The 12144-nt window shown below is 33.2% G+C and overlaps 1 protein-coding gene across 1 annotated transcript; it reads left to right on the top strand.

The window, feature by feature from the left end:
- The first annotated feature begins 2780 nt into the window (after positions 1-2780).
- Positions 2781-11355, top strand: LOC138336046 (DNA ligase 1-like). Its single transcript, XM_069285319.1, has 15 exons — positions 2781-3219; positions 3541-3581; positions 3789-3855; positions 4312-4349; positions 4577-4649; positions 5076-5107; positions 5396-5468; positions 5733-5767; positions 6008-6080; positions 6269-6300; positions 6580-6622; positions 6867-7553; positions 7880-8320; positions 8473-8515; positions 8999-11355. The coding sequence occupies exons 1-15, from the start codon at positions 3171-3173 to the stop codon at positions 9069-9071; spliced, it is 1800 nt and encodes a 599-aa protein (XP_069141420.1). The 5' UTR covers positions 2781-3170; the 3' UTR covers positions 9072-11355.
- The last annotated feature ends 789 nt before the right edge of the window (positions 11356-12144 follow it).

Here is a 12144-nt window from a genome sequence, read left to right as displayed (position 1 = left end):
GGCAAATAACGGTGGTGATAGATTTCCTCCCTGTCCCACACCATTTTGACAGCTAAACAATTCTGACACATTACTGCCAACCCTTACACATATTATGACGTCATATATAGGGTAAAGTGATCGTAAGTCGGACACCCTTTATGTTCAGAACAGCAGTACGTCGAGATATGAAGACCACTATTAATCTAATGGGTACCGTCCGAGAGAGCACACTTTCTGCATCATATTTCCATTTCGATACTCTCGTTTTTTACCTTACAATACAATACAGAGCAAATAAAGTACCTAACCTGCAATTCGATCGAGAGTCGGACGCATTTGACTATGAGTCGGACAGTCCAGATCGCTTTGATATTACGTCGGACAATCGGATTAAGTTAACATTTTATACAATTCTGAATCAAAAATATTAGTCATTTATCATTAAATAAGAAATTTGTTGTTCATATTACTTTCGGTAATTGACATATCGCCAGTTGTCAAGCAAACTGCACATGACTAAAAATGCATTTTGTATTGTGTATGCTACAACATTACATTTGCTCCGACATTGAATAGATACACGTGCGTTTGCGGGCACGTGATGTGGCTATATACTTCACTTTAAAATGTTTCCACCTTACATACAGTGTATCTCTGGGAAATCAATAAATATAGCTTGTATAACAAATGAGCCTGACGAAATAGTTGTAGATATTTCATGGACTGAAAAACGAAAGAAACTGCGGTCAATTTTAATAAGGGAATGTATATTGATTTTGTTTCATACAATGCTTGAAATTGGGTTGTTATATGTTTTAACATAATGTGTTCCTTGAAAGTATATTCAGTTATTACTAAGATTCCAGGGAAAAATTATCAATGTTAGTAAAAGTTTAGAACATGACGTACTAAACCACGAAAAGGATCTGCAGTTCAAACGCGCTATGTATCGATGTTACGTGGTCAGACGTGGCGAGCACACTGGCCTTATCATTAAACAACTACATGTATTTGCCTAATCTGAGTTTGTGTTTTATCGTGGTTGCATAAGTTGAATAAGGAGAAATACCTGTCGCTCTAAACCCATTCTGAAATACACTGTACATTTTTTGATGCTAGGAGACTTTGTCCTTTGCAAAGCACAAACATTTTCAGGAATTGACGATTGCCAATAGCAACTCCGGTGTTCCTAATAAACACATGCAGAACCTGCTCCAATTACTTTAAAAAGAATTGAAAACTATCCAACCAAAAGTGCTGTGTCCAAATTCCAGGATGGCTGGATGGACAACATCCTTTTCCCGCGCTAATCATGAGTCATGGCCATCCCAAATTAAAGTTCACTGTGTCTACATTGTAGCTTGTGTTGCCGATATTTTAGATAAATGATTCAGAGAATGAGTTTTGATATATAGGCCTATACCATTGATATGTCAGAGAAAATTGTCTATTTGATGGACAAGTAAAAATATTCGTGTATTGCGTACTCGATATCACTTCTTTGCTTTACAAAGTACATTATGTAACTGCACAATCAACAGGATGGCACCAATAAAATATGAGAAATCTTGTTGTATATATATTTTTAAAATTTATTCATTGGGCTACACACGTTTTTCTACTTAAATGTGCGCTGCCATACATCCTGATTAAAAATTAAAGAAGAATACCAATGGTGACCTGAAAGGAAACTTAAAAGACTGATTAGAAAATAAAAAATAGATAAGAAATATTTATAAAAAAAAATAAGGGATGAAAGTTTCAAACTTATATGATGAAAAAAGGGTAATTACAGCACCTCTTTATGTCTATATATCACATATATTCACTGGTATAATGTTAAAATTCACTGTCCGACTTATGATCGTTTTGGACATTTTTGGTGTCCGACTCAAGATCAAATCACGTTTGCGACTTTGAACCAAATTATCAGATAAAATGCTGTGTCTATCGGCAAATTGAAGATAATTCTGCATTTGTTTTACACAAATCTTACAGCTAAACTTCAGCTTTAAGTTGCATGCCGTAATAATCAAAAGAAATGACTTCTCATATCAGTTTGAAATCACAAAACTTTACCCGCTCTCACAGTGAAATGTACCGCTTTTGCTACTATTCGCGATCAGACTTGGCAAAATATGTAAACGAGAAAGTTATCAACGGGAGACAACTCTAGAAAGTCAATACTTCATTTAGCATGTAGACAGCGTTTTTTTGTAACGTGGTAACCGGAATAAGGGCGGTAAGACGTGTTAAAAATGTCCGACTCTAGATCGTGTCCGACTTAAGATCACTCTACCCTAGATATTTAACAATCTTTAAAATCTTTCCATTCACCTTATTAGTCAGTAGTAACTTCGTCCAAAGCATCTGTCTGTTTACACTATCAATTTATGCTATAAGGTGGCAGTGTACAGTAGATTTGAAAAAAAATTATGTACACACAGCTTTTTAACCTTAAATGACATCTATATCAAAGTATATATGTTTTTAATCTACACAACATTTTCAATTGTAATGCAGAGTTCATTTTTGGACACGTCTGCTTTTTGTGGTGTTGTGAGCCTGTAAAAACCATGGTAACCAAATTTGTGTTTGTTTTTTTTTTTGAAAAAATGCAAAAAATTGGGATTTTAAACCCAAAATTACACCCCCTCTAGGAGATTTTTTTTTTCTTGAACACAGTTTAAAACCAAGCATCACTGCCGTGATAGCGGATCTGAGCCTATTTCGACATAGGTATATCATTAAACTTTTGAGCAATCTAAGCTTACCTCGTACCCCGGCTATCAATTTTTGCTGCTACAGTATTGAGTTTTTCCATCTTAGACGCACATTCGGATATCCTCTAAACCATTAATCTCGAACCCATTTTGGGGAATTTCTTTATGCAAATGTGAAGCTTGCATATAATTCTCTATATTGAATTCACCAATTTTAGGACATATACATTTTTGAACTTTTTATGCATATAATAAAACAGGGGCTTTCTGCTTAATAAAAATCTCACCATTCGGTCTTACTGTACACTGCTACCTTTACGATACAAACGAAACGAACGAGACCCCGGCGATCACGTGGTGTTTCTATCACGTGACTGCATTGTGTCATCACGTGAGTTTTCGCGGCGCTTAGTTACAAAACTGCATCCGGTGCTGCACACACGGTTTATTTTCTACACGTTTACAATGGATACATATCAATATAAAGTCCCGGACATCTTGTCTTTTGGAGAAAGTAAGTACATATGATTATGTTTATGCAACTGTAGTGGGACATCAAGCAAAATAAGCCGGGTATTGTAAATTATTCCAAAATTTATTTGCGTCAACCAGGTCCGTCAATGATTCAATCACGTTTGAGTTGATAGTTTTTTTTCAGTCTTTGTCGATTGAGTGTGTATAATTATCAATTGTCCAAGACAGTTAATATTGCAATTAGTTATTAAAATCGGAATTCGTTTGAGTTGACTACATTGTATGGCTCTTTGGTGTAAGGCCTAGTATTGGTTTCCTTCAAATCATTTTCTACATCCCACATCAATTTCTTTCGATCCAGATCCAGCAAGAGAGAGGACGAGTGAATACAGACGTCAGAGGGTAAATATTTCTATATGATAGATGATTATTTATATTTTAATGCATATTTTATCATACTTTTGTCTTGAGTTAATATGAATAATTTGATTATAATTTCAAACATATCATGTTTAAAATTTTTGATTTCATAAACTACAGTTTATTACAGTATAATATAATTTACTCATTCCCCCAAGGAACGCAAGATCTATATTTTTTCAATTGTAGACATATGTACCTACAGCAGAAACAGAACAAAAGTTGAAGACGATATCTGGAAAACTCAATGATTGCCGTAAGTTTATTTAGTTAATGTAGGCTTGCAATGTAAGCTGTAAAAGGAGAGGAGAAAATATAGCTTCCAGAACAAGATTTGAAACTGGGGCCTCCGAACACTAGCTTAATTTTCTACAACTGAGCTACCTGGCCAATGATGATCAACCCAATCCCGCTACACATACATTGACTGAGTGTTGTAACTTTTCTTATTGTGCTTAGTTGCAAGCTTCAACATCCTCAATATTTCATTTAAAAGTATAATGACTTATCAATATAGATATATCATTACATGTATTTCATAAAGTTAATATCATAATTCAATTTTTCATCAACAATGAACAGAAGCTCAGTCAGTCTGTTAAATGTATCACTTAATTAATCTAACTGCTGAATTTTACTCAATGTACTTGGAGTCTACATTCTAACGACATATGTATGTAATTAGCCTAACTTCTCTGGTTTTCCTTTGTAGTGTATGATAGTTACAGAAGGGAAATTGACACACTCAGGGTAAGTTGATTTATCTTATTATTTATATACTCTGAATGTGTTATTTGTACCAGTTGATATTGATTGACCAATGACAATGAATTTTAGAACAGATTTTTTTTTAAAAGAAGGTTCCTGTCATCTTTGTTGTATTCATCTGTTAAAAAATAATCTCTGTGGTTTAAAAACCTCCTACCCACTTTAAAATTTGTATAAAATGTAATAACAGTAATTTAATTCTATTACAGCCCAATGTGGACATTGACAGAGAAATGGAGTTATTGATAGCTGCTGAGGAGGACTTAGAACAGTCCAGACGAAGTAAGTTCAACAGATTAGGAAATTATCTATATCACCTTGTAGGTTGTCATGAAATCATAAAGCATATTGAAATGTAGGCTATATGTAAAATGTGTACATTTTTACATATCTAAAGTGGTAACGCGCGGCTTATTACCTTGAGCATGGATCATAGCAATATGTGGTACATGTATACTAAATGTACTTCTGAGTTACATCGTATAAAATGTTGCCTAGGCTCTGTCTCAAATACATCTGCACATGTTTATGAAATACATTGATGAGCAACAGTAACTAGTTCCATTTAATGCATATTGGAAATATGTGCATTATTTTGGTATGGCTGTATTCAATGGTGATATAAATGCATAGATTCATTCCTTTTTGACAACTTTGACATTTGACTAAGTATCAGTTATCAAAATTTCATTACTCTTAATATTGTAGACCTCAGAAGACAGGCACGAAAGATTTGTCGAGTAAGTATACAATCCTTCTTGCTGTTCCAACTACTGTAGTTATCCCCTTTTATTTCCGGTCCCACATTCCGACAGACAGATGTTTTGTAGATGTCAGAATGTCAAGGTGTGGTAACAAGGTTAGAAGAAACTTGGGGTCAACCAATCTACACATTTATCCTCTCCAAAAAAGATTGCAATTCTTAAGAGAACATACAAATTTTTGAAATAAGAAAATATTATAATGCCCAGGAATAGATTAAAATTTCCTCTTGAAATTATCATTTATTTTCTGTATTTAATTTCCAGTCAAATGGCCCCTCCAAGGAGGAAGAACAAGAACTCAAAATACTGAGCAAGAATTCTATTCAGAAGATGTATGGTAAGCTTATTGTGAAATATATATAAAAATTAATTGCTTGAACCATAGGTACTTAGCAGTGTGCTAAATAACTATACTTGAACAATTCAATATTAAAATTACATTGTTAATATTCGAGCTGTCCCCTCAGACATTGGAATTACTAGGTAACAGTTACATAAAACACATTAAATGACTATTAACAGCCAACAGAATAATGTTTTTTAAGAAAGAAAATAATGTTTTGAGAGATACCATGGTAACCTTGTTTCCATTTATTTTCAGAATTGGATGATTTCATCAGGGATTTTGATACAAAGGTAATTGAAAAATCTTATACATGACAATAATCTATTCTATATAACAATGGATACTTCATATATTTATACACCTGTTGATTATATTCAAATATTACCACAATCACTGAATGCTTTCAAAATAGTAATTCACCCCCTGACCGTTAAGCTCATGAAGACAAAATGTTCTTATATCTTCTTCACCAAAAACAAATCTCAAGCGCCTATAAATATTTTTCTTTATAATATTTATTATATTTCCAGCCATATGTTGCTACTGAGATGGTAGATGTGAGCCTTGAGAGAATTGTGGACAATATTCGCAAGAGACAGCGAGGTAAGTTTTCTATGTTTTGGTTATCTCCCCTTCTATCTCTGAGTTTCCTCTCATATGATCAGTGATGCATTCATTCCTTTATTACCATTAGTTTTAATTGCTTTCTTTGACTCTTCAATAACATTTTAACACATTAGTCACTTGGTGTATAAGTACTTTGGAATAAGTTTTATATATTCTACTTTCAGACTTGCAGAATCTCAGAAAACAAATCTATGAAGTAAGTATTTTACAGAAGATTATCTAAATAGATAGGTATATACTATTATAATATTTGAAAGTTAAAAGACAACTTGGACAAGAATGAAAGAAAATAATTAGATCTTTATTTACATGTATAACTTAATCATCTAGCTGATGTAACAAATGTTATTCTTTCACTCTTAGACACATTTTAATTCTCCTGTTTCCTAGACTGTGTTTATAATGAATGATCAACCATAAAAATAACAAACTCACAAAACAATATCACATGATGTCTTTTCTTCTGTTATTGTAGGATTCTGTACTCCGAGTAGCAGGATACTATGTGAAGGCTACAGGTAATGGTTTTTATCATCATTTATGTTCAGTTGATGTTTTATCATGTTCTTTAATGTTTTATTGTCTACATGCAGTAATAGTACCTATGTTAATGGAACACTGGGGTTAAAATGGAGGAGGAATTTTACATAGTACCCTAACTGTTTGTAATCAGCTAAATTAATATTATGAATTTTGATTTATTGAACTAAAATGAAATGTTATTGAAATATAAATATTGATTAATTTTTTTTTCTATTTTAGAACAAAAGAACAGTTATAGATCTGGTTCAGAAAGGACTTTCTTCGTACCAACTGTGGAGAAGTCCAAACCCAAATCTAGCAGCTTGAGTGGAAGTGATACAGAAGGTGATGAATCGTATGCTGAAGTGAAAGAAATTTACCGCAAAGAGAAACTCAGACTTGAAAAGAATTTAGAAACATTCAACAAACTGCTACAGGAATTCATTGACTCACGTTCAAACCCAGCAGAGTTTGAGGAAGAAAAACCCAAGAAAAAGAAGAAACGTCAAAGTGGTGAAAAAAGGACAGAGTCTGAAATAAAACAAATCAACTCAGCTGATGCTAAACCTGCCAAAATTGCCAAGGCTGAAATAAAAGCAGTCAAATCCACTGATAGTAAAACTGCCAAGATTGTCAAGTCTGAGACAAAAACGGCCAAAGACAAAGTTAAACCAACTAAAACATCACACTCAGACTCCAAGATGGACAAAACCAATGTCAGAAATTCTAAACCACAAATACCTAAAGGAAAGGTTCCTAAAAAGTCATCAGCGGATGTGAAAATGGTAAAACCAGCAAAATCAGTCAGCAAAACTGTTATAATATCTGAACCTGAGTCAGACATGGAGGTACACAAGTACACATACCGCAAATCCATGGCAGATATCCAGGCCTATATAGATTCGTGTGACTTCGAGAATGCTGATAGTAAGTATGTAGATAGATTGGACAAAAAAAAAATTTTTCTTGAGGTTTATAACGGCAACCAGATTGATCTCTGATTTTAGAAGTTATGATATAATGGTTCATGTCTAAAAAAAAAATCCATATATTAAGGTCATACCTGTTAAAATTTTAAGCATTCATTAAAATCTGAGCCACTGATATAGCATTAAAATTAAAATGGGGAGGAGACAGCTGGTTAGTCAGCTTGCTGTGTTATCAATCTCTGAGGATCAGCTTAGTTTTACTGTGTCACAGTAAAAAAATATTTAAAATTATTTGCTAACTTTGCATTATATATTTATTTGCAGAGCCAAAACTCAAGAAAATTAAGAATAGCAAAAATGACACAAAATTGGAATCTGCAATACTTATCCAGAAGGGCTGTAATGTTGAAGGAAGCAAAGTACACAAAGTTCAGGAGCCACTACGTGAACCAAAACTGAATGCAAGGACAGTGGTCAAAGTCCAGGAGACTTACCGACCAATGAGCCCTGGGATGTCTGAGGACAGTGACGAGGAAAATGACAAACCAATGAACTCAATATCTGTGGTCAAAGTCCAGGAGACTGACCGACCAATGAGCCCTGGAATGTCTGAGGACAGTGATGAAGAAAATGAGCAATCAATGAGTGCAATGCCCATGATAAATGTCCAGGAGACTGACCGACCAATGATCCAAATGTCAGTGGACAGTGTCCAGAAACCATTACCTCTTCCAACATTAAAGCCTATGCCCAAGTACATTGACAGTAAGTTATCATAACACCATTAAACTTGAAGTTTATGGATAATAATATTAATGTTAAAAGGGAGCATTTATTTTTGGTGAGTTACTTTTACAACCATAATTTTATTTTATTGTATGTTTTGTCAAAACCTTATTTTCCATGTTTATTTTCAGATTTCCAAGCAAGCTGTGTCCTGACACAACTATTTTCCAGAAGGTGTGTACATTAGATGGTCGATACAATGTTACCCTATCAATTAGATTAAAATGATTAATTAGTATTTAATGGCCTAAACTGTATTGATACATTTGTATTTTTATTGCTATTTAATGTCTGTTATAATTCTAATACCAAGGCAAAAGAGTAAAAGACAAGTCATTTTTTACCATGAACTTGGTTTCAAATCTAAAATATTGTGCTAAGATTATTATTCAGCATCTAAAGTTTCAAACAAAATTCTCTAATATTGGAATTAAATCGATGATTATAAAATCAGAAAAATGAGTATTTCGAGGGAAATCCAATTGGCACAACTCACTACATACAATAAATGCTTGTTTAAATAACAATGAGAATGTAAAACAATTGATTGATTTACATTACAGAGATGACTATGTTTTACATTACATCTCTGTTTTACATTACAGAGATGACTATGTTTTACTTACATTACAGAGATGACTATGTTTTACATTACAGAGATGACTATGACGAAGATTTTGAAGAAGATTACGTCATCCCTACCTATGAAAGCGAGCAACGCTGGTTCTAAATTCTGGAAACAATCCTCCTTCTCTATGAAAGGCAGCAATGGTTTCAAATATTGTAAATAGGTTTTGCGTATGATTCGATCATGTTCACAGGGTGAACTTGTCACCAATATAGGGCTTATATTGAATCAATATGCTTTCTCTATCTACATCTGTTATACAATAGTTAGTGCTTTTGAATTTTTTTAAGTTTTATCTAAATATAAGCATTTACATGTAATCAAGTGATACACTGTACACTGATTGTGCAATACTTTTAACTGTATTTTCCAATTCTATGCAAAGTTTGACATACATTATATTTTTATAACTTGTTTTATACATAACATCGCTAAGTCACAAATAATTCAGATTTCTATTCATTTTCTCTTTCATTTTCCCTTATAAATAAGGAATTTTGAGTAAGTTGATCATGAAATATTCACCAAACTCTTAGCCAAGGAGATTGCAAATTCTTGTGCGATGTTTATTGTTTACTCAGTATTTTGGAAAAAATTTAACTTTATAGGTTCTATGGCTGACATTTAAAATCAGACTCAATAATAATCACTTGGTGCAACTTATAGCGGGAAGGATGATGGACAAATATTTATTAATTGTAATTTATTTATTACCTATTTATTTATGAAAAATATGTAATCATTTTGCTTAATTTGAGCTGAATATCAGCAAATAGTGAGCAATTCAAATCGCCTTTCATCCATGGTCTTCCTTTGTCCCAAAGTTATCTAAGTGGTACATTTTCCGTTTGTAGATTCTTTTTCTGCATATTTAAATTTTCATACATGATTTTCCTTTGTCCCAAGTTTGCTCAATCGGAAAACCTCATGGACCTTTCTGGCAAGCTTGGAAAAACACTTCCATGCCTGCCGAAAATGTCTGAGTGGTACATTTTCCGTTTGTAGTTTCTTTTTCTGTATATTTAAATTTTCATACATGATTTTCCTTTGTCCCAAGTTTGCTCAATCGGAAAACCTCATGGACCTTTCTGGCAAGCTTGGAAAAACACTTCCATGCCTGCCGAAAATGTCTGAGTGGTACATTTTCCGTTTGTAGTTTCTTTTTCTATATATTTAAATTTTCATACATGATTTTCCTTTGTCCCAAGTTTGCTCAATCGGAAAACCTCATGGACCTTTCTGGCAAGCTTGGAAAAACACTTCCATGCGTGCCGAAAATGTCTGAGTGGTACATTTTCCGTTTGTAGTTTCTTTTTCTGTATATTTTAATTTTCTTACATGGTCTTTCCTTGTCCCAAGTTTCCTCAATCGGAAAACCTCATGGGCCTTTCTGGCAAGCTTGGAAAAGCACTTCCATGCGTGCCGAAAATGTCTGAGTGGTACATTTTCCCATTGTAGTTACTTTTTTCTGTATATTTTAATTTTCTTACATGGTCTTTCCTTGTCCCAAGTTTCCTCAATCGGAAAACCTCCTGGAATTTTCTTGCATGCCTGGAAAAACACTTCCATGCGTGCCGGAAATGTCTGAGTAGTACATTTTCTGATTGTAGTTTCTTTTTCTGTGTGTTTTAATTTTCCTAAATAGTCTTCCCTAGTTCCAAGTTTTCTCAATCGGAAAGCCTCCTGGGCCTTTCTGGCAAGCTTGGAAAAGCACTTCCATGCGTGCCGGAAATGTCTGAGTGGTACATTTTTCGATTGTATGTTTCCCTATACAAACACCTATGATTATAATTGTGGTGGCTTGCTGATATCATTACATTTTATCATGTTTTGAATGAAGGAGAAAAGAAAGGAACAGTTGATAAGGAAGTTTATTGACATTTCTTAGAGTGTGCGCCAAGGTCCTCGAGTGTCTTGTCTCTTGTTGGTTATTTATTTCTTGAGTTTATCATTATTATTATTTTTTTCATTTTTTTATTCTGAGAAGTCTTTTTGATACAATGTTTAATGACTTTTTTTTAAAACATGTTTTATGTTCTATTATAAGCTCAGGCTTATAAGTGTATATGCACAATTAAGTTTAATTGCTGATGCTTTGGTATGTGGATGATGCTAGTTTGTTGATCTAAATTTTGATATCAGTTTTATTTTTGTATCATCTTCTTTTGATATGCTGTATTTCATGAAGAAATGCATAATTTAAAAGCCATCAGATATTTTGTCTTGAAGAAATATTTATTGGAACAAATTTTGTTTTTGGTTTTTAAGGCTGACCAACTATTGATTAAGACTCTTTAATGTGTATATTTACACCATGTAAATACAGAATTACATTTCTGTTATTTATTCTGCAATCAAGTCTAGTATTTATAAGCAATAATTATCTTGCCAAACAATTTTATTCATTTTTAAAACATATGAAAATAAAATTTTGTTTGTTGAATTTTATTTACTTTTTTTTTTTTTTATTTCAAGATTCATATGCAATTATGCATGTGCAATGTATATACATGTAAATATTACACTTAGAATGAACCTCAGCAATGTGGGAATTAGTTACAGTCTAGAAACATATTCAGAATTCAGAAAGTCGAAAGGACTGTGACAATCATACCATTCCAATAAAATGAACTTGGATAATTTTGTCTGGACCATCCAATTATATTGGATTAAATAGCCATGGGATCTTTGAGAAATATGAGTTTGTATTAATGTAACTTAATGTAACCAATTTTGAAACTTGCACATGGAATTTTTACTGAATTCTACGACCACTATTTAAAGTGTTCTGAAAATGTTCTAAAGACATTTGGATGGGTCCACATAGACTGTCACCAATTTCTAGATCTCTGATAGGCGATTGTCTGGATGGCCTTAAATAACTTTAAGCCTTCATTGATTGAATTCTGTAAACCAGATCGACAGAATTCGACCTCCTTGATTTCTAAATTTCTTGAAATTGATTGGTTGAACCAAGCGTCCTTAAAGAACCAATGACTGTCATTTTTCATCCAGTTTAATACCATTGATTTAATGGTTTTAACATCCTTTAGTTATGACCTTAAAAGAATCCAATGATGATGCTAGCAGGTGTAGAAGTACGAACTGGCAGAAAGTGGTCAGCATCCGAGGCAGTCGGTGAAGCAGAGAGACGGTTGCGACACAAATACATTGT

The sequence above is a fragment of the Argopecten irradians genome, chromosome 12 (assembly GCF_041381155.1).
Source record: "Argopecten irradians isolate NY chromosome 12, Ai_NY, whole genome shotgun sequence".
In the NCBI taxonomy this organism is placed as follows: domain Eukaryota; kingdom Metazoa; phylum Mollusca; class Bivalvia; order Pectinida; family Pectinidae; genus Argopecten; species Argopecten irradians.
The sequence above is the reverse complement of the archived record's forward strand: the minus strand, read 5'-3'. Positions and strand labels throughout refer to the sequence as shown.